The 24,517-nt window shown below is 28.5% G+C and overlaps 15 protein-coding genes across 15 annotated transcripts; 7 read left to right on the top strand and 8 right to left on the bottom strand. All coding sequences in view use genetic code 12, as the record gives it.

Annotated features, from left to right (window-relative positions):
• Positions 1-748: 748 nt before the first annotated feature.
• LCB2 (serine C-palmitoyltransferase) lies at positions 749-2,425 on the bottom strand (the record flags this gene model as incomplete). Its single annotated transcript, XM_051762489.1, has 1 exon — positions 749-2,425. One exon carries the CDS (start codon positions 2,423-2,425, stop codon positions 749-751), a length of 1,677 nt encoding a protein of 558 aa, XP_051620563.1.
• A 336-nt stretch (positions 2,426-2,761) lies between these two features.
• DOS2 (Dos2p) lies at positions 2,762-3,772 on the bottom strand (the record flags this gene model as incomplete). The annotated part of the gene is made up of 1 exon (XM_051762488.1): positions 2,762-3,772. One exon carries the CDS (start codon positions 3,770-3,772, stop codon positions 2,762-2,764), a length of 1,011 nt encoding a protein of 336 aa, XP_051620562.1.
• A 429-nt stretch (positions 3,773-4,201) lies between these two features.
• Positions 4,202-5,581, top strand: MODF (Modfp; the record flags this gene model as incomplete). The annotated part of the gene is made up of 1 exon (XM_051762486.1): positions 4,202-5,581. One exon carries the CDS (start codon positions 4,202-4,204, stop codon positions 5,579-5,581), a length of 1,380 nt encoding a protein of 459 aa, XP_051620561.1.
• Positions 5,582-5,687: 106 nt separating this feature from the next.
• SSK1 (mitogen-activated protein kinase kinase kinase) lies at positions 5,688-7,094 on the bottom strand (the record flags this gene model as incomplete). The annotated part of the gene is made up of 1 exon (XM_051762485.1): positions 5,688-7,094. One exon carries the CDS (start codon positions 7,092-7,094, stop codon positions 5,688-5,690), a length of 1,407 nt encoding a protein of 468 aa, XP_051620560.1.
• A 198-nt stretch (positions 7,095-7,292) lies between these two features.
• On the top strand, positions 7,293-7,574 carry KGF54_002047 (RNA-binding protein; the record flags this gene model as incomplete). Its single annotated transcript, XM_051762484.1, has 1 exon — positions 7,293-7,574. One exon carries the CDS (start codon positions 7,293-7,295, stop codon positions 7,572-7,574), a length of 282 nt encoding a protein of 93 aa, XP_051620559.1.
• A 263-nt stretch (positions 7,575-7,837) lies between these two features.
• Positions 7,838-8,836, top strand: DDI1 (Ddi1p; the record flags this gene model as incomplete). Its single annotated transcript, XM_051762483.1, has 1 exon — positions 7,838-8,836. The coding sequence occupies one exon, from the start codon at positions 7,838-7,840 to the stop codon at positions 8,834-8,836; it is 999 nt and encodes a 332-aa protein (XP_051620558.1).
• Positions 8,837-8,901: 65 nt separating this feature from the next.
• On the bottom strand, positions 8,902-10,227 carry GDI1 (Gdi1p; the record flags this gene model as incomplete). Its single annotated transcript, XM_051762482.1, has 1 exon — positions 8,902-10,227. The coding sequence occupies one exon, from the start codon at positions 10,225-10,227 to the stop codon at positions 8,902-8,904; it is 1,326 nt and encodes a 441-aa protein (XP_051620557.1).
• Positions 10,228-10,486: 259 nt separating this feature from the next.
• KGF54_002044 (putative Xaa-Pro dipeptidase) lies at positions 10,487-11,878 on the bottom strand (the record flags this gene model as incomplete). The annotated part of the gene is made up of 1 exon (XM_051762481.1): positions 10,487-11,878. The coding sequence occupies one exon, from the start codon at positions 11,876-11,878 to the stop codon at positions 10,487-10,489; it is 1,392 nt and encodes a 463-aa protein (XP_051620556.1).
• A 370-nt stretch (positions 11,879-12,248) lies between these two features.
• KGF54_002043 (proteasome regulatory particle lid subunit) lies at positions 12,249-13,187 on the top strand (the record flags this gene model as incomplete). Its single annotated transcript, XM_051762480.1, has 1 exon — positions 12,249-13,187. The coding sequence occupies one exon, from the start codon at positions 12,249-12,251 to the stop codon at positions 13,185-13,187; it is 939 nt and encodes a 312-aa protein (XP_051620555.1).
• A 33-nt stretch (positions 13,188-13,220) lies between these two features.
• Positions 13,221-13,949, bottom strand: SAM35 (SAM complex subunit; the record flags this gene model as incomplete). The annotated part of the gene is made up of 1 exon (XM_051762479.1): positions 13,221-13,949. One exon carries the CDS (start codon positions 13,947-13,949, stop codon positions 13,221-13,223), a length of 729 nt encoding a protein of 242 aa, XP_051620554.1.
• A 160-nt stretch (positions 13,950-14,109) lies between these two features.
• KGF54_002041 (polyamine acetyltransferase) lies at positions 14,110-14,760 on the bottom strand (the record flags this gene model as incomplete). The annotated part of the gene is made up of 1 exon (XM_051762478.1): positions 14,110-14,760. The coding sequence occupies one exon, from the start codon at positions 14,758-14,760 to the stop codon at positions 14,110-14,112; it is 651 nt and encodes a 216-aa protein (XP_051620553.1).
• A 268-nt stretch (positions 14,761-15,028) lies between these two features.
• HAT2 (Hat2p) lies at positions 15,029-16,168 on the bottom strand (the record flags this gene model as incomplete). The annotated part of the gene is made up of 1 exon (XM_051762477.1): positions 15,029-16,168. One exon carries the CDS (start codon positions 16,166-16,168, stop codon positions 15,029-15,031), a length of 1,140 nt encoding a protein of 379 aa, XP_051620552.1.
• A 384-nt stretch (positions 16,169-16,552) lies between these two features.
• Positions 16,553-18,040, top strand: SUC1 (transcription factor; the record flags this gene model as incomplete). The annotated part of the gene is made up of 1 exon (XM_051762475.1): positions 16,553-18,040. One exon carries the CDS (start codon positions 16,553-16,555, stop codon positions 18,038-18,040), a length of 1,488 nt encoding a protein of 495 aa, XP_051620551.1.
• An 898-nt stretch (positions 18,041-18,938) lies between these two features.
• KGF54_002038 (MFS transporter) lies at positions 18,939-20,705 on the top strand (the record flags this gene model as incomplete). Its single annotated transcript, XM_051762474.1, has 1 exon — positions 18,939-20,705. One exon carries the CDS (start codon positions 18,939-18,941, stop codon positions 20,703-20,705), a length of 1,767 nt encoding a protein of 588 aa, XP_051620550.1.
• A 1,242-nt stretch (positions 20,706-21,947) lies between these two features.
• KGF54_002037 (MFS transporter) lies at positions 21,948-23,792 on the top strand (the record flags this gene model as incomplete). The annotated part of the gene is made up of 1 exon (XM_051762473.1): positions 21,948-23,792. The coding sequence occupies one exon, from the start codon at positions 21,948-21,950 to the stop codon at positions 23,790-23,792; it is 1,845 nt and encodes a 614-aa protein (XP_051620549.1).
• Positions 23,793-24,517: the final 725 nt, after the last annotated feature.

Below are 24,517 nucleotides of genomic sequence, written 5' to 3'. Positions count from 1 at the left end.
CAATTAACTTTATCATCATAATCAATATCAACAGTTCCATGAAAATTTTCAACAAATAATCGATCATTTACAGTTATATTTGTAGTAAAATTTATAAATTCATTAAAAATTGAAATAGATGACCAAAATTGTAATTTTCTTAAACATGCAACTAATAAACTTGTAATTTGTCCACCATTTAAACAATGTATAAAAATTGGTTGATTTTTATTATGAATTATTATATTTAATGCTCTTATAGCATTTTCATAATCTAATGGTGTTGATCTTTTTTTACCTTTACCTCCAGATGCACATTCTATATATACGAGTTTAATTCCTTGGGTTTGAGCCCATTCGTATAATTGTGGATCATTTTCTAAAGTAATTGGTTCTGGAGTTAATGATATTATTGTTTTTAACTTTAGTGTTTCTAGGAATTTGAAATTTGGTTCTCTTGGATATGCTCCTCTATATAGATTTGGTTGGATTGAGTTAAATCGTAGTGGTGGTATATATGTGTCGGGTATCATCAAAAAAGTGATAATTATAGTTGATGGTAGATGTGGACGGTGTTGATATGAAAGGTAGATGAGGATAAGTATAGATTTGGTTGTAAGTATATTCTATGTTCCAGATTTCGTGGGAGTTGGTAGCTCAAAAATTGGAGTACATACTTCTTATTATCAATACAAATATCAAAAGATTATTATTCTTTTGTAAAATTAAATTAAAAATTATATTATTATTGTCTATTTACTTTTTATTTCTATATTAACTTTGGCCTTTTACATTCTTCTACATTAGTTGCCAAAACTTCTTCAATTGAACAACGTGGGGGTTGACCTTTTATACTTGAACCACCAGCTATACCACTACTAAATTTTAAATATATTAAATCACCAATTTGACTTATTCTCAAAAGTACTAGATCAAGATCTTCTTTTGTTAATGCTGATGATACACATAATCTAGCTCTTGCACGAGTTAATGGTGTAGCTGGATAACTTACAATAACAACTGCTATACCTAAATCATATAACATTCTTGACATTGCTGGCATTTTGGCTGGTAGGAATAAAAGTAATGGTATAACTGGTGAATCATCAGCTCCATATACTATAAAACCTAATCTTTTCAACCCTAATCTTAAATATCTTGAATTAAAAGCAATTCTTTGTAATCTTTCTTGTCCTTCACCAGGATTTAATTCACCTTTTATAACTTTTAATGATGATATTATTTGACCTAATACAGGAGGCGGTACGACTTCACTATATGATTGAGTTATATAATTTATCCTTAGTTTATCTATTATTTTTTTATCAGCTGCAATATATCCACCAGTTGCTCCAAAAGATTTTGTAAAAGTCCCCATTAAAACATCAACTTTTGAAGGATCTAATGAAAAATAATCACATATACCTCTACCTTCTGGACCTAAAGCACCAATTGAATGAGCTTCATCAACAAACAAATAACATTTATATTTATCTTTTAATTCAACTAATTCTGGTAAATTACACATATTACCTTCCATAGAATATAAACCTTCAACTGCAATAATGATTTTTTTCCATGGTCTATGAGTTTTTGGTTGTCCTTGAGCAATTTGATTTCTTATAAGATTTTCCAAATCTTTCATATCATTATGTTTATAAACTTTAACACTTGCTCCTGATAATCTTATTCCAAATCTTATTGATGCATGATTTAATTCATCTGATATAACTAAAGTTTTTGAATCAGCTATTGAAGCAAAGAAATTAGCATTAGTACCATAACCTTGACTTACAATAATAGCATCTTCTTTACCAACAAAATCAGCAACAACTCTTTCACATTCACGATGTAAATCAGTAGTACCAGAATAAGTTCTTGGTGAACAACCAGAAGTTCCATAATCATCAACACATTTTAAAGCAAAATTAGTACAAACACCACTTGATTGAGCAAAACCCAAATAATTATAAGATGATAAATTTAAACATTCTTTTGAAGTACCATCATATAAATAACCAATTTTCCCATCACCAGTTCTATTAAAACATTTTATATATCTACCAGGAGCTCCATGAATTGGTCTTGCAAAACAATCATCAATTCTTGTTTTCAATCTTCTAACATAAAAACTTTCAAATCCATCATACCATGGAGCAAATCCATCTTTTTCAACTAAATGTTCATATTCTTGTGGTTTAAAAATTTTACCAAAAAAATCTCTAATATGTCCAATAATAATTAAAATTAAAAAATTCAAATAAGTTGATAATAAAATTGCATAAGGAGGATCATCATCTATTGGAATAGGTAATGGTTCACCAATTGGATGTTTTGATATATGTAAATATTTTTTTGAAGTTAATTTTCCATATTCTAAATTACTTCTTACTTCAATAGATCTATTATCTTCTGGAGCATTGGGTATATATTTTGAATATTTCATATTATTATTGATGATTAATCAATATCTGAATATAGATGATTTACTGATAATGGTTTATGGTGGTGATGTATATATGATTATATGAATATATTAAATAATGATAATAATAATATAGGAGTAAAGTATATATATATTTTTTATTTTCTTTTGTATGTATTTAAATTTTCGAGTTTTTTTTTTTTTGACGTTTTTTTTTTTCTGTCTAAACAGTTTTTATATACGAGATATTTATATGATACTACATGAAAATTGAATAATTCATTCTTGTGTTTATACATTAATAATTATATAGTATTAATAGATTAGAACAAGTAGTAGAATTAAGGCTTTATTTATTTACTCCCAATCATCTTCTTCGTCTTCTTCTTCTTCATCTTCATCTTTTTCGAGAGTTTTATCTTTTTTATCTGTTTTTTCAGAGTTTATTTCAGGTTTGGTTTCTTTCAGTGATAATACTTTTTCTGGAGTTTCCATTTCATCTTCATCATCATCATCCCAATCAAATTCTTCATCTTCTTTTTTAGTTTGTAATTCTTTCCTTTGTTTATCTAATTCTTGTAATTTTAATTCATTTTGAAAATATAAATACCAAAATTTATTATAACTTACTTGTATTGGTACTATTTCATTCATTAGTTTAGTTAATGTTGTTGGATATTTTTTTAATAATTCTTCTATTTCTTTTGTTTTATCATCAGCATTGAAATTTGTATCTGGAGAAGTATCATCTTCATCCTTCGTTATATAATAACTTTTATCAGTATGAAGTTTTAATAAGTCACTATCGTAACGAGTTGTCCCATAATTTGTATATTGATTTAATGATGAATTGAAGATTACTTCCTTTTCAGGTTCTGGTTTCGATTCTTCTGGTGCAACTGATATAATTTGTGAAAAAAAGGAAGTAAAAGAATTAACATATTTACTAGCTTCTTTTTCAACAATTTCTAATTTTGAATCTAATACATCTAATGCATGATTTGCTTTTGTTGATATATCTTTGATATTTAGCTTCCCTTCGAGATTTAAATCTTTTAATTGATTCTCAAAATTATTAAAATTTTCAGTAACTAATTGAATATTCTTGTTGTGACTAAGATTTTCTTTCATTGAATTTAATTGTTTCACAAATTGCTGCTTGTGTTCATCAATTGATTGATTTTGTAATAAATGAGAATTTTTTGACCAAAATTGTTGAAATTTAGATTCTACTACACCATATGCTTTGTCTATTTCATTTTCTAAATTTTCCATAGTTTGTTCTGTCTTTTTATTTATATCAGATTCTGGCTTAGGTACTTCAGACGTGATCGTAGTTGATTCAGGAACTGGTTCTACAACATCCATTGTGAATTAGGTGATAATTAGTTTTAAATTGAGTTGAGTTGGTTTAATAATGGTTTCAGTTGATCGACTTTACAACATGAGACATTTCTTAAATTTACATATGACGTGAACATGAAAATAATTTTATTTATTTTTGTCCTTTAAGGGGTATTTTAAGATTTAAATGCTTAAGGGGTATTATTAAAGTTTTATTTTAAAAATAATAATTCCATTTTAGTTAAATAATTCCGTTTGTGCTTAAATATTTTGAAAAATTATGATTCATTAAACCATTGAACAAGTAGAAAGGAGAATTTAATGTCATCTAGTCTAAAAAATTGTCTATTGCTAATCAAAAATGCTAACTTCAAATCAAATACGTTAAAAAATGCACCATTCATTTTTAAGAATCCCATAAAAAATTTCCAAATTAATCAAGGTGATTCATTTATGTTAACAGGTCCTTCCAAGACATTGATGTTAAAAACAATATCTGGTGAATTCATATCATTTCCACCATTATCAAGATCTTACCCTACAATCACTGAGCTTTCAAGTCAATTGTCGTTTTTGAATTTTAAAGATAAATCTGGTTTAGATACTGTTCATTTATCAGCTAGGTATGAATCTTATTCATATAAGGGAATTCTAGAGGTTAATGATGATACTAATTCTGTTTTCAATTATATTACTGGTTTAAACAATTACAATACTACAAACAAAGATATTGATTCTGGGTACATTGAGAAGCTATTAACTTTATTCAATTTAAATCATTTACTGAAAAAATGGATTAATTCATTAAGTAATGGACAATTAAGAAGAGCCAGAATTGCCAAGTCATTAATGTCGAAACCAAAAATGTTGGTTATTGATGATCCATTTTTAGGACTAGATCCATCTAATACAGATAAAGTTAGTGATGCTCTCAGTAAGGTGAATGATCATTTGAATATTGCAATTGTTTTGGGACTAAGAGTACAAGATGATGTACCCAAATGGATCAAGAATGTAGCTTATGTTGACGAGGAAGGATTAAAGGACTATAAGGGTAAAAAAGAAATCACCACGAACAAACCCACAAAATTATCACCAATCGATAATAACAGCCATAAAAAACCAATACATATTGAATTTACAAACGCAAGAGTAGCATACAAGGATTTGGTGATATTCCATGATTTTGATTGGAAAATACCCAAAGGAACTAAATGGAGAATTGTGGGAGATAATGGAACAGGAAAGACAACTTTATTATCATTAATAACAGCAGATCATCCACAAAGTTGGAAATCAGTACTTAAAATTAACGATAAAGTTAGAAAAACAGGGTCAGGTATTACATTTTTCGATGTAAATAATCAAATCGGTATGTCTTCACCTGAATTACATGCGTTAGTTCCTCAACATAATAAAACAATGTTGGATATTATATATAATGGATTAGTTCCTAATATTGGGAATTCAAATTATATTTTTAAACCGAATGAGAAAATTGATAAGTTGGGCATACTTGATAAATTTAAAGATAGAATATTAGCAAATGGTAATACAGAATTTGTAAATTTAAACATGACAGATCAAAAACTAGCATTATTTTTAAGGGCATTAATCAAAAATCCTGAAATTTTAATACTAGATGAAGCATTTTCTTGTATGGAAGATTCAGATGTAATGGAAAGATGTCATAAATTATTGTTAGATGATAAATTTAAAGACTTAACTATTTTATCTATTGGTCATATTGATTGGGAATTACCTAAATATGATTATATGATTAAATTAGTTGGTGATGAAGATAGAAATTATGAAATTTATAAAGTAGATTAACGATAAAGTACATTTAGATTAGAAATATCTATGATAGATCACACTATAGTAACGAAATAAAAACTGTTATGAATTTACCAGTCTAACCTAAAAACCTAACTATACTCTATGAATTAGTTTTATTCCAATTATTTTTACTTTTCCAACCATCAAAATCAATTAAAGCTTGCATACACCCCCATTCAGTAATTTTATTTTGTAACCAAACTAAATTAACTGGTTTTGTTAAATAATCATTACAACCAGCAGTTAAAGCATTTTTTCTATCAACTGAAGAATTAGATGACGCAGTTAATGCAACAATTATAACTGGTGATCTAAATGTAGAAGAATCTAATTTATCTTCAACATTAAGTTCATCTATTGCTAATTTATTTAATTCGTTATCATCAAATACTCCAATTTTATTTATTTTTTCCAACTGTCTAATTTCTTTTGTTGCTTCTATACCTGATTTTACTGGTAATTGAATATCCATCAATACCAAATGAAATCCACCTTTTTTCCATTTATCTATTGCTTCTTGTCCATTTTTAGCAATTTGATATTTTATTTTCCTTTTTCTTAAAAATGCTCCTAAAATTGCTTGATTAATTGCATTATCTTCTACTACAAGTACCGAAATTGATGGTAGTACTTTATCTAATGCTGGATCTACTGTTTTTTCAGGCTTGGTTTCTTTTGTTATAGTCTTTAGGTCAGGTGGTGGAGATGAAGCTTTTTCTGTCGATTGTGTTTGATCATCAGTTTTAGTTTCTAATTCTGTTGATTCATTTAATGATTTTTTATTATTATTGATTGAAAAATTTTTAGGTAGTAATAAAACAGCTTGAGGATTTGAGTTACTTGTAGGAACATTATTTTGAGAATTTGAACGTTGTAAAATTTTTTGATTAGTTACTGATGATGGTGACATAGATCTATCTTTACTGCCAGCAGTGTAAGTCTTTGCCAATGGGAAATTCTTGAATGTAGTGGTTTCTGTTTGTGGTGATGGTTTTGCATAAGTTTCTAATTGATCTGTTCCATCACTATCTATTATTAAAGCATCTTTCATTTGCATTCCTTGAGGAAAATATTGATCTAATAATTCCCATACATTTTGATCAGGCTCCAAAATCAAATCTTTTGAATCTATTAATTTCGTACTGGGAGAAGTGGAAGCCAATGTTGAATTATTAAAATGAATTTTTAGTATTAAATTTGCAGCATCATCAAATCTTCCAATTGTATTTGGGTATTTATTTATTATTAGCGATTTTAAATCATCTATTATACTATCCTTTTCTGCTAATACAGTAGTTGGATTCCCTTGAATACCTCGTTTAACCCATAACCTTCTAGGTCTATTTGAGTTATATGAAGAAGTTTCAATTTGTAAACCGTTTGATTCTGGTTTGGGAAATTTATGTTGTGGAATATTCATTGTTGTCGATGGTGAGCTTATTGAATGCCGAGGTAAAGCTATTGAAGGCGACTTCATTTGATAAGATGAAAAATCTTGCGAATTCATGTCTATATGTTTTCTTGTTTAGATTTAATAATATAGTATGTAGATTAAATTTTATGCAAATTAATATTCAGAATTTTTTTTGTATCAAATTATTAAAAGGCGTATAAATAATATATCAAAGGATCAATTGAGTATTAAAGTCTATTATTTATTGTTCAATTTCTACATTAGATCAATAATAATACACTACAACGAGACATGTCAGAACCAGTAGAAGGAACAACAGATTCCATACCACAACAAGTATTACCATTAGAAGTAATAGATAGATCCATTGGTAAAAAACTTCGAGTTTTAATGACAAGTGATAAAGAATTTTATGGTACATTAATTGGATTCGATGATTATGTAAATATGGTATTAGAAGATGTTGAAGTAATAAGTAATAATGATGATGATAAACAAATTGTTAAAAAAATGTTGCTAAATGGTGGTCATATTGCAATGATTGTACCTGATGTACATTCTGGAAAACAATAATTTGTAGAGTAGAATATTGAATGAATAAGGTGACATGTAGAAGTTGTTTATAATGATTAAATGAGTATATAAGCAAATAATTTAAAATGTATTAGTGATATAAATTTTTAAATCTGTTTCAATTTTGCCTTCGTATTATTAATCTCTATTTATACATATAATCTTGTTGCAAAAAACTGAAAATTATATAATAGAAAATTACACAATTTATTCAACCTATTCAATTTTGCTATTATTCTTACCAACCTAACTAACAAACCAAAATGCAATTAACGATATCGCTAGAATTTAGTGGAGATATTTTATCAATTGACGTACCAGAATCATTATCATTATCCGATTTTAAAGCTTATTTACAAGCAGAAACAAACATTGAACCAAAAGATCAACATTTAAAATTAAATAGTAAAACTTTAGATTCAGACAAGACTTTACAAGAATTGGGAATAGTGAATAATGATTTAATCGTATTAAGTAAAAAATCACAACCAAGGCCTCAGCAACAACAACCACCACAACAACAACAATCAAATCAAATTCATGAACGTATTGAAATGGTAAGACAACAAGTATTATCAGATCCACAAGCCTTAAACAATATGAGAATGGCTCAACCTAGTCTTTATAATGCGGTAAATGATCCAGTACAATTTAGAAACTTAATGGTTGAACAAGTTAGAGAAGAACAAAGAGAAACATCATCAAATCAACAAGAACTTTTGAGATTACAACAAGATCCAGATAATCCAGAAAATCAAAAACGTATTTTGGAGTTAATTCAACAAGAAGCAATTGAAGAAAATATGAAACTAGCTTTGGATATAAGTCCTGAAAGTTTCACAAGTGTAAATATGCTTCATTTAAAATTAAAAATAAATGGAGTTGAACAAATTGCAATGGTTGATTCTGGCGCTGCTATGACTACTATTAGTTCTGAAATTGCTGAAAAATGTGGGATATCAAGATTAATTGATACAAGATTTAAAGGTCAAGCTGTTGGAGTTGGTACTCAAAATATTGGTGGTAAAATTCATAGTGTACCTATTGAAATTGCAGGTGTTGAATTACCTTGTTCATTTTATATTGTTGATACTTCTGTTGGTATATTATTTGGATTAGATATGTTAAGAAGACATCGTTGTGTTATAGATTTAACTAAAGACACATTAATGATTGGTGGTCATATTGAAGCAAAATTTTTGACTGAATCTGAAATGCCTAGAAATTCATTAGGTGGAAACATTTTCTCAAGAGAATCTTAAAAAGAGTATAGTGCATTTAATTTATTACTTTATATTTATTTAATGATTATTATTGACTTTAAAACCTATTCTTCTGCTACAACACCTTCCTCTCTTTTTTTAACTTGTAAATTTTTACCAGTTATACGGAAATATATATCTTTAACATCATCCGTAGTTGATTCAAAATGTGAAGAAGCATCATAACTCTTGGAAAGATATATACCATTTTTAGTTCCATCATCAGTTGGTTCGTATAATTCAGCAATTCCCATAAGAGTATCAATTCTTGGTCCTAATAATTTGAAAGCAGGTTCTAATTCAACATGAGGAGTTTCAGTTTCAATTATTGTTGAAACAATGGCTAAAAAGTGTCCCTTTGGTACAACACAATGAACATCACTTAAAACAGCAATATAAATATCATGTTTTCTACCAACTTGATTTTGTGGTATTATAATTTGTAATGAGTCTAAATCAACTCCTGGTACTGGATGATCTAATATACATATTGCTCTAATTACTTTTGAACCTGTTTTTTTAACAAGCTCTGGAAAATATGTTGGATCAGCAACAACAATTGGAGCTTTTGCTGTACCTTCTTTTGTTTTAACACCAGCGAATTTATCATTATCATATAATACTTCATCAATTGGAGTATCTAACATATAAGTACCACCATAGATTGCTGACAATCTTGCAAAACCTTGTGGTAATTCACCTAATCCATATAATGGATAAATATATGGAGATTTTCCATATTTTGCAACTGATTGTGCATATAAAAGAATTCTTTCATAAGTTGGTCTTGCAACTTCATTTAAATAATCATCTGTTGACCATAAAGCCATTGCATGACCAATAAAATCTTTTGTACCATTTTCTAATCCAAAATAATTATATATTTCATTCATTGTATTTTTATCTAAATCAAATCCCTGATGAGTTGATGCTACATCTTCATCATAATTTTGAATATACTCCAAAAATCGTTTCATTCTTCTTTTTTCAAATATCCCCATAAGAGAAGATGCCAAAGCCTCCTTCGCATTAGATGGAACTTTTGCAATTCTACCATTTCTATAAACATAACTTGCTGCAATTTGTTTAAATTCAATATAACGAGTTACTTCTGTATGAACTAAAATATTTGATAATTCTCCATTTGCCATTAAAAATTTAGGAATTAAATCAACACACCAATCTCTATCTCTTCCCTTTAATTCAGGTTTTTGTGCAGAAGGTTTAAATTTTCCATATAATTGTGATAAGTTTAATGAAGCCGATTCTCCTCCATAAAAATCTTGTCTATCTATATGTAAAACTTTTTTACCTTCAACTGAAAGTATACCTGATAATACACATTCTGTTAATCCAGTACCTAAGACTATGACGTCGTAGTTTTCGTCCATTTTTGGTAAGTCAATTGATTAGGATATGTGGTTGTAATATGTTGAGTGATTTTGGAATTATGTCAATTTGTATTTTAGTGTACTCAGAAATCACAAAGACAAAATTTAATTTTGAACCTCATGCATTAGAAATAAATTATTATATTTGCTGTGTAAGAAGTGAGAGATTAGATTAGATATCTACACATTGTTACAAGATTATAACTATTATATTACTATTATGTATCACATTAATATTCATTAAAGATATAAATGTAATCTATACAACATTATGAAATCCTTTTTCACCCTTTTCCAAACCGGCTTTAACAACTTTACTAATTTCTTCAGGATCTTTAGTAATCTTTGTAAAAATCTCATATCCATCTTTTGTAATCAATACATCATCTTCAATTCTAACACCACCAACATACCAATATTTATCAAGTACATCTTTATTAATAAACTTATTTTTTTCTGGATTTTGTAAAGTTTCTTCCAACAAGAATGGTGAAAAATAACATCCTGGTTCATTTGTAACAACCATATTTGGTTGTAATTCTCTTCTTATTCTTAAGTAACATAATAATTCGTCAGGATCTGAATAATTAGCATAACCTGCTGTATCATGAGTGTTCATACCTAACATATGACCTAATCCATGTGGGAAAAATCTTGCACTAGCTTTTGCATTAAATAATTCATCAATTGAGTATTCCTTTTTAAAAATCCCCAACTCCAAGAATCCCTCTATTAATACTTTATGAGCTTTTAAATGTAAATCTTCCCAATTTGCTCCCGGTTTCATTAACTTATAAGCTTCTTCTTGCATTTTTAAAACTAAATTATAAATTTCTAAATGTTCTTTTGTCCACTCTCCATTTATAGGAAAACATCTAGTTACGTCACTAGCATAACAATCCCATTCTGCTCCAGCATCGATTAACACAGATCTTTTTTCTGGTGTTATTTCATCATCATTTTTAATGTAATGTAAAGTGGAACATGATTCTCCACTACAACATATTGGATCATATGATTGACTTTTTGAACCTTGACGTAAAGCATGATACATAAATTCTGCATGTATATGAGTTTCATTAGTTTCTATTGGTAAGGCTGACATAACTGCATAATGACAATTATCTGTAATTTTTGCAGCATGTTTCATTAATTCAATTTCATATTCATCTTTGAAAGCACGAGCTTCATCTAATGCCCAAAAAAAATCTTGATCTTGTTCAATTAAATATTGATTCTTGAGGTTGTTATCAGTAGTGAAAGCTTTTGAATCCAAGTTTATTTCAGCAGCATATTTAATTTCATCAGCATCATATTTTTTTGCAGCATCTTTTAATGAAAGTGGTAACCCAGACCACATTATATCTTCCTTATCAACATCTGGTAAATACAAAGTTAAATGATCTTTTTCACTATCATATAATACATGAGATCCTGGAATATTACACCCGGATAAGTAAAAGAAATATCTATCTTGTCTAAATGGTTTGGTTTGATCACAATACTTATATCCTTCTAGAACTTCTCCACTAATGAAAAATTTAGCATCTTGTGCCTTTGATGAGTTTTTATTTTGCAATTGACTTAAAACATTTCTTGCATGTTGCTTTGCAGGGTATTTCTTGCCTTTGAGTGACGTTGGTTCTGACATGGTTGTAGATATTTGAGTGAAGTTGTAAGTGAAAATTTAGATTTTTTTTTAATGCCGTATAAACTTTGAAATTTTGCAACATCGTATTTATAGTCAATAATCATAACTATAAAAAGAAACAGGTACTAGAACTAATATCTTTACAACAAATAGGATCAAGTCCTTTTTTAATATTTAAATGGTTTGGGAGAAGACTAGTTGTCAAATACTTATCTTCATTAACAAGGTTGAAACGTAATCTATCTAGTCATGTGACCTTACACGTGATTAAAATTGATAAAGTTGATTTTTTTCTCTCTTTCAATATTTCAGATTTGAAACATTCTTGTTGCCACTAGTAATCAATTAAGACAGCTAAAACAACAACACAATGGAAAGATTACAACGTTTATTAGGTCAAGGTGCAGGTTTAGGAGGTGGTGTACCACCACAATCAGATGGACCAGCAATTGATAACTCAGAAACTGTATATATATCATCTTTAGCATTATTAAAAATGTTAAAACATGGAAGAGCAGGTGTACCTATGGAGGTTATGGGATTAATGTTGGGGGAATTCGTTGATGATTTTACGATACATGTACATGATGTATTTGCCATGCCGCAATCAGGTACTGGAGTTTCAGTTGAAGCAGTTGATGATGTTTTCCAAACTAAAATGATGGATATGTTAAGACAAACCGGTAGAGATCAAATGGTTGTTGGTTGGTATCATTCACATCCTGGGTTCGGATGTTGGTTATCATCGGTTGATGTAAATACTCAACAAAGTTTTGAACAGTTAAATAAAAGAGCAGTTGCAGTAGTTATAGATCCAATACAATCAGTAAAGGGGAAAGTTGTTATAGATGCTTTTAGAACAATTGATACAACCACATTAATGATGGGTCAAGAACCTCGTCAATCTACCTCAAATGTTGGACATTTGAATAAACCTTCAATACAAGCATTAATTCACGGATTAAATCGTCATTATTATTCATTAAATATTGATTATCACAAGACATCAAATGAAACCAATATGTTACTTAACTTGCATAAAAAGAATTGGCAATCTGGATTGAATTTGGGGGATTATAATCATAAAGAAATTGAAAATCTAGAAAGTACGGAAAAAATGGTAAATATAGCAAAATTATATAATCAAAGAGTTAGTGAAGAAAAAGAATTAACTGAAGATCAATTGAAAACTAGATACGTGGGTAAACAGGATCCAAAGAAGCATTTATCTGACACTGCTGAGAAATTGATTGATAATAATATAAAAACTTTAGTAACTAGTGGAGTAGATTCTTTAGCAATTAGATAGACTATTTAATGAAAAAAAGTTGATTGATGATGATTAATTAGTTTGATTTAGTATTTCGTAGCTTTTCTCTATGACTTCTGTTGGTATCAATTTTGCAATTTTAGTGAATGGAAGAAACTCATTGATGATTATAATGAAAGAAGCTAATTTTAAATTATCTAACTCCACGTAATCTTTAAATTCTTCTAGTTGTATTTCGTAGAATTTTTTCAAGTTCAATGTTGGGAAACGTACTTTGTAATTATTCCATTTGGGTATTTCACTCTTCAAATCATAAACTTCAAAATCCTTAACTCCAAAAATTCTATAATATGTTTCATTATCAATATCTTCAACTAATAAACAAGTAATCCATAAATCGTAAAGCTTTGTATCCAAAAAATCATTAATAAAATATTCTTCTTTTTCGAAATGTTTTGAAATATTTTGTTGAATTTTTTCAATACTTTCAATTGAGTCTCCAATTAATATAGGTAATGAATTATAAGGTGATCCACGAAATGGAATTTTTGTAAGACCTGTCGACGATGATGATAATTGTAAATTGTTCCTTTGAATTAATCTTAGGTAAGTGGCTAATGAAATTGGATCTGTAGGTAGTATTAATTCATTGTATTGAAATGTGTTGTAAACTCCAAGTACTAATGGAACTGAATCTGATAATGGTATAGGATTATCAAATTTTGAGATTGTGTTTTCATCTTTAATGATTTTTAAAGGTACTGAATTAAACAATCTAGTCAATGGTTCAGGTATCTTCATTTAGTATACAATTATAATTAGTTTCGTTATATTAAGTGATTTTATATATAAGAAATGTAAAAAATGTATAGACTGTAGTTTTATATTATTATTGTTACAATAGTGTGAATATTTTTTTTCTCTCTCTAGCTAGTACCAACTTCGACCTATTTCCTTTTGTTTAATAATTATCATCTTTTGCTACCAAATCGATTGATAAATCGTACCAAGTTGTATCTGCAAATTTACATCTACTTTCACCATTATCATTAAATCCAATTTTTTCATAAAATGGTATCAATTCCTTGTGGGCTATTATAACAACTTGATCACCAACATCTTGATTTGATAATTTTTGAATATAATCATGTAATAATAAAGGACCTAAATTTTTACCTCTCCATGTCGGATCAATAACTACTGAATGTATACCTATGTGCCTTGATTTTTCAGTATGTGTACCCAATTCCATTGATTCTTCAGTAATTTTTTCTCCAGGAATTTTTGTTGCAATAATATGACCTATTAATGTCTCTTTTAAAACTGATGATTTAGCGGGGAAATCTTCATCTTCTCTTAAATCATCTTCTTCGTCATGTGCTTTCTCTAATTCTTCAGCAACTTCTGGTAAATTTATGAAATTATATTTATAATCATAATCTCTTATGAATAATCCTGAACATAGTTCGGGGGCAACAGTTAATCTATATTTAAATTTTTGTTCACTACACCTTTCTTCTTTCGGGAATCCTTTATTTTCTAGTTGTACACATTTATCTATATCTTCTATAGTCAATGGTCTTATAGATAAGTTTGGTGGAAAGTCCGACATAACAATTTTTTGTTGTATGAACTGAATTGATGTCACTGATTATATAATTTGGTTTACTTCTGATTTTTATTCACTCTTAATTTTGATTTTCTATCAGCAAAAAACTTAAGTACTGTCTTAGTACCAAATACCAATTTTCTCACACGACTTAATTTTATTTAACCGTGATTTATCTTACATCATTAAGATTTACGAAATGTCTTGAATTATATATATAATGAGTAATTATTTACCAAGAAGTATATATATACATTTATATTTATTAAAATTACTCTAAAAAGTCCGAGTCAACGTCAACTTCTTCAGTATTAATCAAAGTCTTATTAATTTCCCATAAATGTACGATATTATCATCAGCAACTGATCCAATAGTCCATTCTTTGAAAGGACACCAAGATAAATCAGTAACTCCAGCAGTATGACCAGCATGCATCATAAATAATTCAGGACATCCATCTTCTGCATCTTCTTGTTGTTGTTCTTCTCCAATTTTAAATAAATCCCATACAATAATTCTTCTATCTTGACTTCCAGAAGCTAATATACCATCTTTATGTGGTGAAAATTCAAGTGCTGTTATACCTTCAGTATGACCCATCATTGTATGTAATAGTTTCAAATTTCTTAAATCTAAAAGACCAATATTTGAATTTGTATTTCCTATAGCTAATAAATTATGTGAGAAAGGTGAAAATGCAACTGAATTTATTCCCTTTGAAATTTTAGAATGGAATTTTGATACAATATCGGTAGATCTTGTATCATATATGTATAAATATTCATCTTCTGAAGCTGATGCAAATAAATGTTTATCAAAAAAATGCCATTTTGCATCATTAAAAATATCATCACCTTCTTTCTTATATATAGTTTCATTATTTTTATTTGTATCACTCACGCAAACAGTTTTATCGTCAGATGCAGTCACTAACAATCCTTTTTCATTAGGATTCCATGATAATCCATACCCATTTTCTGTATGTGGTTGGAAATGTGAATAACTAGTTGGACTATTATCTTTTATATTATATAAATCAACACCACCTGCTCCATTTATAGTCCCCACTATATTTAAATCTTGTGGCATATATCTTGCTCTACATATTTCTTCTTGATTTTCAAATTTTTTAACTATTTTTATTCTTGAGTTGGCTTTTTCACCCGCTGATATTTGAGTTTCTGCTATTTTTAAATAATTTGAATCATTCCCAGAAGTATGAGTACCTAGTAATAATTTTGTATTTATTATGCCATTTTCAATAGTATGATTTGGAAGCCATTGTATAGTTAGTGATGGCCATGTTAATGCTGTTTCACTAACAAATTCATACATATATCTACAATTCTTTCTCCATAATTGGTATTCTTCTTTTATTGACAATTCTTGCTGTTCTTCATTCTTCTCCATGTTGAATTTTAGTTAATGATGAGTTTTATCCACTGGTTTCGATGATGTTGTTATTATTATGAAACATACGCGGATTTTACATATTATATTATTTTTTTTTTCGAAACATAGTACTTTAGATATAAATTACACAAAAATCATAAATTTGCAATATTTAAAGATCAACAACAGAGGGCTTCAAATATAGAATTACTCCATTTACTACGAGAGACAGTTATATTAAGTCAAATTAGACTTATTCAACATTAATAGTACTTAGCTATATTTAAATTGTGCATTTAGTCATAGAATCAACCAAAATTTTTAGAAAAAGTCCTTACCAAATTTTATAATTCCATTTCGGGGTTGCCAAATATTATGAAAAGTGGGGAATGAAGAACAATAATGGAAAGTGACATCAATTACACTATAGAAGGCTACAATTTTGATCTTGAAGCATTCTTAGCACCAACTCAACCATCATTAACTCAACCATCATCAGAATCATCGAGATCTACTCCACTCTCGACAGAAACAATCACAAATACATCTTCACAAAGTCTACCTCAACCTCAACAGCAACAACAACCAAAAAAAAAAACTTTTGCAAGAGCTTGTGATTCGTGTTCTGTCAGAAAAGTCAAATGCGATTTAAAAGTTCCTTGCAATAGATGTTTAACCCATTCCTTAAAATGTACAAATAATAGAATTAAAAAGAAATGTGGTCCTAAAAAGATTCATGAAAAAACAAGAGATGCTATAAATCAACTAGCTGTAACTACTGCTTTAGCTAATGATGAATTTGTTCCCTTAATACCACTAGAAAAACTATTACCTTGTTTGAATGTTTATCAAGTTTGGTATTATGGTATATGGCCCGTTATATCAGTTGCTGAATTAATTTCAAGATCAGATCCAGATGCTTACGCATTATCATGTGCTGTATGTGCAACTATAACTAATCAAGTAAGTTTCATAACAAATCAAAAATATATTCCACAAGATATCATCAATATAGATTTTGCATCAGAAGCTATAAGAGTCAAGAAATTGCAACCAACATTAGAATCAATTTTAACTTCATTTTTTTTACATATTGCAATAACATGTAAACATAGAGGACCCGAGGCGATATGTTATTTAAGAGAAGCTATAACTTTAGCTCAAATGATGGGATTGGATAAACCTGAGAATTATGTTGTATCAACTGCTGAAGTACATAGAATGAGAAAGATATATTATTTATTGTTAGTTACTGAAAGATTCTTGTGTTTAGAACAATCAATTCCAGTATTATTAGAGCCCTCAATTCCATTTCCTTCATTAAATCATGAAGAATATTCAGTTTTATTAAGTGGATTTAGAGAATTAATTAAAATATTTGCTATTCCCAACAAATCAATATTTGAACAGTTCAGAAGTATAAAAAATAATGAAGAATCGTTAAGGTTGATATGTACAATTCAAAATCAACTCAAACAAATTGAAATATTAAAAGCCGCTCCAGATATACAGAAAGCCAATATTCTTCTAAGCAAATACTGGATGTCGATTTTAACCTGGAATATAGCAAATGAAAATAACATGCTTAATGGAATAGGTTGTTTATCAAATGAATTTCCAATAACAATGTCGAAAGAGTTTTGTCAGGTATCAAAAAACTTGCCATTAAATTCTTTCCAATTCAATGGATCAGGGGTTAGTTTTAAATTAATTACGATAGCTAAAGCCTTGATAAAATCGATAAAATTGACTCAAGATTATTCAGGTTATGAATATTTCAAACATATTTCAAATATTTTATCACATTTACGAATAGATTTAACTTCTTCAAATTTTGCAAATACCTCTACTACTGATTTATTGCTAACTGAAGAGGAGATTTTCATTTAGAGTGATCAATTATAAAAGCAATACAAGAAATATTTTGGGGTCTGCTTAATTAAATAAAGGTCAGCGCAGAATGCAAATAGTGATAAATTCAGATAAAGCTTAATACTAAAATAAATTTTATCTGGGAAACCGGGATTTAATATCTAAATAAAACCTGATAAATAGACTAATTAATAAATTAATAGCACTAATACATTAAATCTGCATGAGAAATAATAATATAATCACTCAGTTTGGTAATTTAATGAGATCACCTATAAATTTATAAATAAATTATTAAACCGATGGAAAGGCTGGATCATTTATTTAGTTAGGTTTTACTAACCGAAATACACGACAAGAACCTAAAAAGGGTGAAATTTTTATAAAGAAAAAGGAACTAAAAATTAAAGGAACTAAAACTTATCAATTTTATTGCCGATCTGAATATTAAACTTTTTTATTTTTTTTTTTAGTAATTTTTTTATTTTTAATTTCAATATTTTTATTTTTTATTAACCGACTTGAGGTAATAAGTAAATAATTAATATTATACAAATATATTTAAAATTAATTACCATATTGTACATAATACATTCATACTTTAGATGATTCTTATTTCCCATGTTTAATGGGTTAAATTAATTACACAATCAAAGTTGATATGCGTTAATTATATTAGTGTATTGGTGTATAATTTTAGTAAATGTTACATTGAATTTTAACTATTAGTACGTACTTGCCAAAACGTATTAAAAAGGAACGGTTGCAAAATATTAACTTATTTAGATCAACAACCATAGATACCGAATTTTATTTAGCAACTATATATATACAACCCTCTGTCCAATTCCAAATTGAATGAAATTTTTCAAAACTTCTTCTTGTTAATCAATCAAAATTAATATACTACATGACAATGTCACATTCAGAAGAATCTAATACAATAGATAATGGAAGTGTTGATTCAGAAAAAGTAACATCTTATGGTGATGCTTTCGAAAATCAACAACATCAACGTACAGATCCAAATGAACAAGAATTAAAAAGAATACAAACCCGTAAAGAAAATTTATCAAGAATAGTTACTGATTTACAAGAAGGTGCTGGTGTATTGGGTCCATTAGAAGAACCTTATGATATTAAAAAAATAGAAACTCATCCTGATCCAAATTCTACTTTCAATGACATGGATCCTTGGAGATACCCAGTTGATGAAGGTACTGGTTTAAGAATTGTTGAATGGGTTGATCATGATGTAAATAATCCAAAGAATTGGAGTAATACTATAAAATGGGTATACACTGGGTTGTTGGGTGCTATTTGTTTCGTTGTTGCTTTGGGTTCAGCTATAGTAACTGGTGACATAGGAGGTCAAGCAAAACATTTCAAAGTTTCGGAAGAAGTTATTATTTTATCTACTGTTACTGTTTTTGTTATTGGATTTGGTGTTGGTCCATTAGTCTTTGCTCCAATATCGGAAGAAATAGGTAGAAAACCCATTTATGCTGTTACATTATTCGTTGGAGTTATTTTTATTATACCATGTGGTGCAGCAAGAAATATTGGTACATTATTAGTATGTCGTTTAATTGATGGAATTTCATTCAGTGCACCAATGTGTTTAATTGGAGGTTCATTAGCAGATATGTGGGAAGGTCCACAAAGAGGTGTTGCAATGGCTATTTTTTCAGCTGCACCATTCTTAGGACCAGTATGTGGTCCAATTTTTGGTGGACTTTTAGGTGATTTTACATCAACTTGGAGATGGATTTATTGGACTTTTTTGATAGTTGCTGGTGTTTTTTATGCTGTATTTATTGTTTTCGTACCTGAAACTCATCATGGTACATTATTAAGCAAAAGAGCAAGTAAATTGAGAAAAGATACTGGGGATAAAACTTACAAGGCATTTAATGAAATTGAAGAAAGAGATTTTAAAGAAGTTGCCAAAACTTCATTATTAAGACCATTTATATTATTAAGTGAATTAATTGTATTTTTAATGACCATATATATGGCTATTGTTTATGGTTTATTATATATGTTCTTCTTTGCTTACCCTGTTGTTTACATGGAAGGTAAAGGTTGGTCAGCTTCCAAAACCGGTATTATGTTTATTCCAATTGGTGTTGGTGTTTTAATTGCAACTGTATTAGCACCTTTCTTTAATTCTGATTATAATAGAAGAGCTCAAAAATATAGAGATAGAGGAGAATTACCACCAGCAGAGTTAAGATTAATTCCAATGATGATTTCATGTTGGTTTGTACCTATTGGATTATTTATTTTCGCTTGGTCATCATATCCTCATGTTTCTTGGGCTGGACCATGTTTTGCAGGTTTAGCAGCTGGATTTGGGTTCTGTTGTTTATATAATCCAGCAAATAATTATATAGTTGATTCATATCAACATTATGCTGCAAGTGCATTAGCTGCTAAAACTTTCGTTAGATCAATATGGGGAGCAACAGTACCATTATTTACAATTCAAATGTATCATAGATTAGGTTACCAATGGGCAAGTTCATTAATGGCATTCATATCGTTAGCTTGTTGTTTAATCCCATATGCGTTTTTCTTTTATGGTGCAAGAGTTAGAGCTTTTTCAAAATACGCTTATTCACCAAAAATGGACGCACATAATAAAGTAGATCTTGAACAAATGCAAGATTTTGGCCATTAAGAAATAGAAATAATAATAAGAACTAATAAATAAAAAATAGAAAAATGCTAATTATACATTATATATAGATATTATAAACTTTGCATTATATTAATAAACATATAGATTAATACATTAATTTTAAATTATAAAAAATAAAAATGAAAACTAGATTGTAGTGAAAGAATTTTTGGTACCTTATCTTTCTATTTCTCATATTTATTTGAATCATAGTGGCTTTAACATTACGTATATGCTATGGCTGAACGTTTATAGATTTTTAAATAGATTAAATAGATAAAACGTTATAAATTAAGGTACTGCAAAAATATTAAGCCTCATGTTTCATAGTTAAACTTGAAACATTTTTAAAATACTAGTTGTACAAAACCAACTGTATAATTTTGTTTCATAGTTTTATTAGGTAAAATTAACCTACTTAAATTAAAACAATAACGCAGGATATACTTAACATATCTAAGCCTTGTGTAGAAGTTTAAATGTTTCACATAAACGGTATAGATTTTCATAATTTTAATTGTGTTAAAAATATATTTTTAGAATCGGCTTTAAATTTTTGCTTGTTCCTTTAAAAAAAAAAAATAAAAAAAAAAAAAGAATAATTAGCCGTTCCTTCTACAAGAAAAATTTATATAGAAAAATAAGGAGCAAACTAGAAAATAGATTACTATAATGTAACAGTGTTTCGGTTAAGTTGACACATTCAGGATCTTTGATTTTTTATTCTTGATTACAGCTGTTTAGTGACTTCTCTCCAACGTTTCACTGGATTTAAAAAATTGTTAGAAATGTTATAATCTTAGATCTTTATAATTTATTTTTAGTAAACGGCTAATTTTGTATTGTACTCATTAAGAATTAAATCAATTTTCCATACACAATCAATCGACTTTACTTACTCACATCCGTAATCGTTAATCAAAATTACACGGATAGCATTAACTACTGACTCTATTGTAATAAGGTTTAGCTGGAATTTTGAATACTAACTTTAAAGATAAACAGAAATTTTGAAAAAGCCAAAAAAAAAAATAAAAAAAATTAAGTTGAAAAATTTTTCCGTTTTGTGTAATAATTTTGTAACCGTCTTTATATACAAAAATGATGCAAAAAGTTTTTTACATTGTTTATTGATTTAAAATTTGATCAATATAAATAGAATTGAATATTTCCACAATTTCATTCCACTAAGCTTTTTATATTCATCAGTCAAAATCTGATTTTTTTTTTCATTAATTTAATATGTCAAATACAGATTCAGTATCAGATAAAGTTAGTATAGAATCAAATAAAATAACTCCATATGGAGAAAGTAATATTACAAATCAACCACAGTCAGAACATAATAGCCACCACAACCATCGTAAAAACTCATTAGAACGTAAAAGAACAAATAACACAGAAGACGAACAAGAATTAACAAGATTAGTTACAAATAATCAAGGATTAGAAAGAATCAAAACAGAATTAAGAGAAGGTGCTGGTGCTTTAGGTCCATTAGAAGAACCATATGATTTTAAAAGACAATTAACACACCCTGATCCAAATTCAGATTTCAATGAAAATGATCCATGGAAATATCCACTCGATCAAGATTCAGGTTTAAGAATAGTTGAATTTGTTGATCACGATAAAGGAAATCCAAAATCTTTGAGTTTTGGAATAAAATGGCTTTATACTGGTTTATTAGGAGCTATTTGTTTCGTTGTTGCATTGGGTTCAGCTATAGTTACTGGTGATTTAGAACATCCTGCTAAATATTTTGGAGTTTCTGAAGAAGTTATAATTTTAGCATCTGTAACAATGTTCGTTTTGGGATTTGGATTTGGTCCTTTAGTTTTTGCTCCAATGTCTGAAGAAGTTGGCAGAAAACCTATATATGTGGTTACCTTGGGAATTGCTGTTGTTTTTATTGTTCCATGTGGTGCTGCTAAAAATATTGGTACTTTAATTGTTTGTCGTTTGATAGATGGTATTGCTTTCAGTGCACCAATGACATTAATTGGTGGATCATTAGCAGATATTTGGGATGGTCCAGAAAGAGGTGTTGCAATGGCTATTTTTTCAGCTGCACCATTCTTAGGACCTGTATGTGGTCCAATTTTTGGTGGTCTTTTAGGTGACTTTACATCAACTTGGAGATGGATTTATTGGACTTTCTTGATAGTTGCTGGTGTTTTTTATGCTATTTTCATTGTAGTCGTACCAGAAACTCATCATGGTATATTATTGAAAAAAAGAGCTAAAAAATTAAGAAAAGATACCGGTGATTCAAGATATAGATCATTAAATGAAATTGAAGTTAGAAAATTTTCAGAAGTTGCAAAAGTTTCATTATTAAGACCATTCTTATTATTAAGTGAATTAATTGTATTTTTAATTACAATTTATATGGCTGTTGTTTATGGTTTATTGTATATGTTCTTCTTTGCTTATCCTGTTGTTTACATGGAAGGTAAAGGTTGGTCAGCATCAAAGACTGGTATTATGTTTATTCCAATTGGTGTTGGTGTTTTAATTGCTACTGCTTTAGCACCACTTTTCAACAGAGATTATAACAAGAGAGCTCAAAAATATAGAGATCGAGGAGAATTACCTCCAGCAGAATTAAGATTAATTCCAATGATGCTTTCATGTTGGTTTGTCCCAGTAGGATTATTCATTTTCGCTTGGTCATCATATCCTCATGTTTCCTGGGCTGGACCATGTTTTGCAGGTTTAGCAGCTGGATTTGGATTCTGTTGTTTATATAATCCAGCAAATAACTATATTGTCGATTCATATCAACATTATGCTGCAAGTGCATTAGCCGCAAAGACATTTGTTAGATCAATATGGGGTGCTTGTGTGCCATTATTTACAATCCAAATGTATCATAGATTAGGTTATCAATGGGCAAGTTCATTGATGGCTTTCATATCTTTGGCATGTTGTTTAATTCCATATTTGTTCTTCTTTTATGGTGCTAGAATTAGAGCTTTTTCTAAATATGCATATTCTGGAGAAGGTGCTAAAAAACCAGATCAAGAAAGTCAAAAAGAAGTTATAAATGATGATGAAGAAGAATCAACGGAGAAGAGAAACTAATAAAATTATAAAGATAGAAGATTTATTTTAGAGAAATCTTTTAGACAAATAGATTTATACCTTACTTGCATTTACATAATTTAATAATCAAAAGTAAAGATGTAGATATTTCATGAATGAACCTCTGAATTCAAATGGCCTAACTGTCAAAACGTGGAGCCAAAAAAGACATGGGAGGACAAAATGGAGTAATTTTGAATTATCTCCATATGGCAAATTTAAAAAATCCGAATCGCAAGTAATAATTGACAACCAAAACGTTTGTGGAATCAAGAACTAAAACTTGAGGATCAGTTCTTAATTATTTGCATACACAATTCATACTTTGTTACCTCTTGATTAAATAATAGAATATATGTCAATTTGTTTTTATAATACTTCTAAATTATTGTTAAATTTTTGCAAATAGTTGCAAATTTGTTATATAATAATTTATTATATTTAGGGCATTCGCTCAGATAAGAAAATTTAACAGAGTTATTGAACCTGTGAAACTAAAACTTCAATTGAGCTTAAAAGAGTTTCACTCATTTGTATCGTATAGTATAATTTTCCTTGAGTTGATTAGAAGTAGATAACTATTTTAAATAGTATGACTAAGTAATATATCGAAAGTAAGAAATAAAGATATGCAAATTAATGCAAAAATGTCTCGAATTAAATGTTAAATACAATTGACTTTATCAAGCTCCTACTTCATTCATAATTCCTAAATTTCGAAAGAA

Source organism: Candida jiufengensis, assembly GCF_024610255.1.
Source record: "Candida jiufengensis strain CBS 10846 chromosome Unknown scaffold4, whole genome shotgun sequence".
NCBI classification, from domain to species: Eukaryota; Fungi; Ascomycota; class Pichiomycetes; order Serinales; family Debaryomycetaceae; genus Lodderomyces; species Lodderomyces jiufengensis.
The sequence above is the reverse complement of the archived record's forward strand: the minus strand, read 5'-3'. Positions and strand labels throughout refer to the sequence as shown.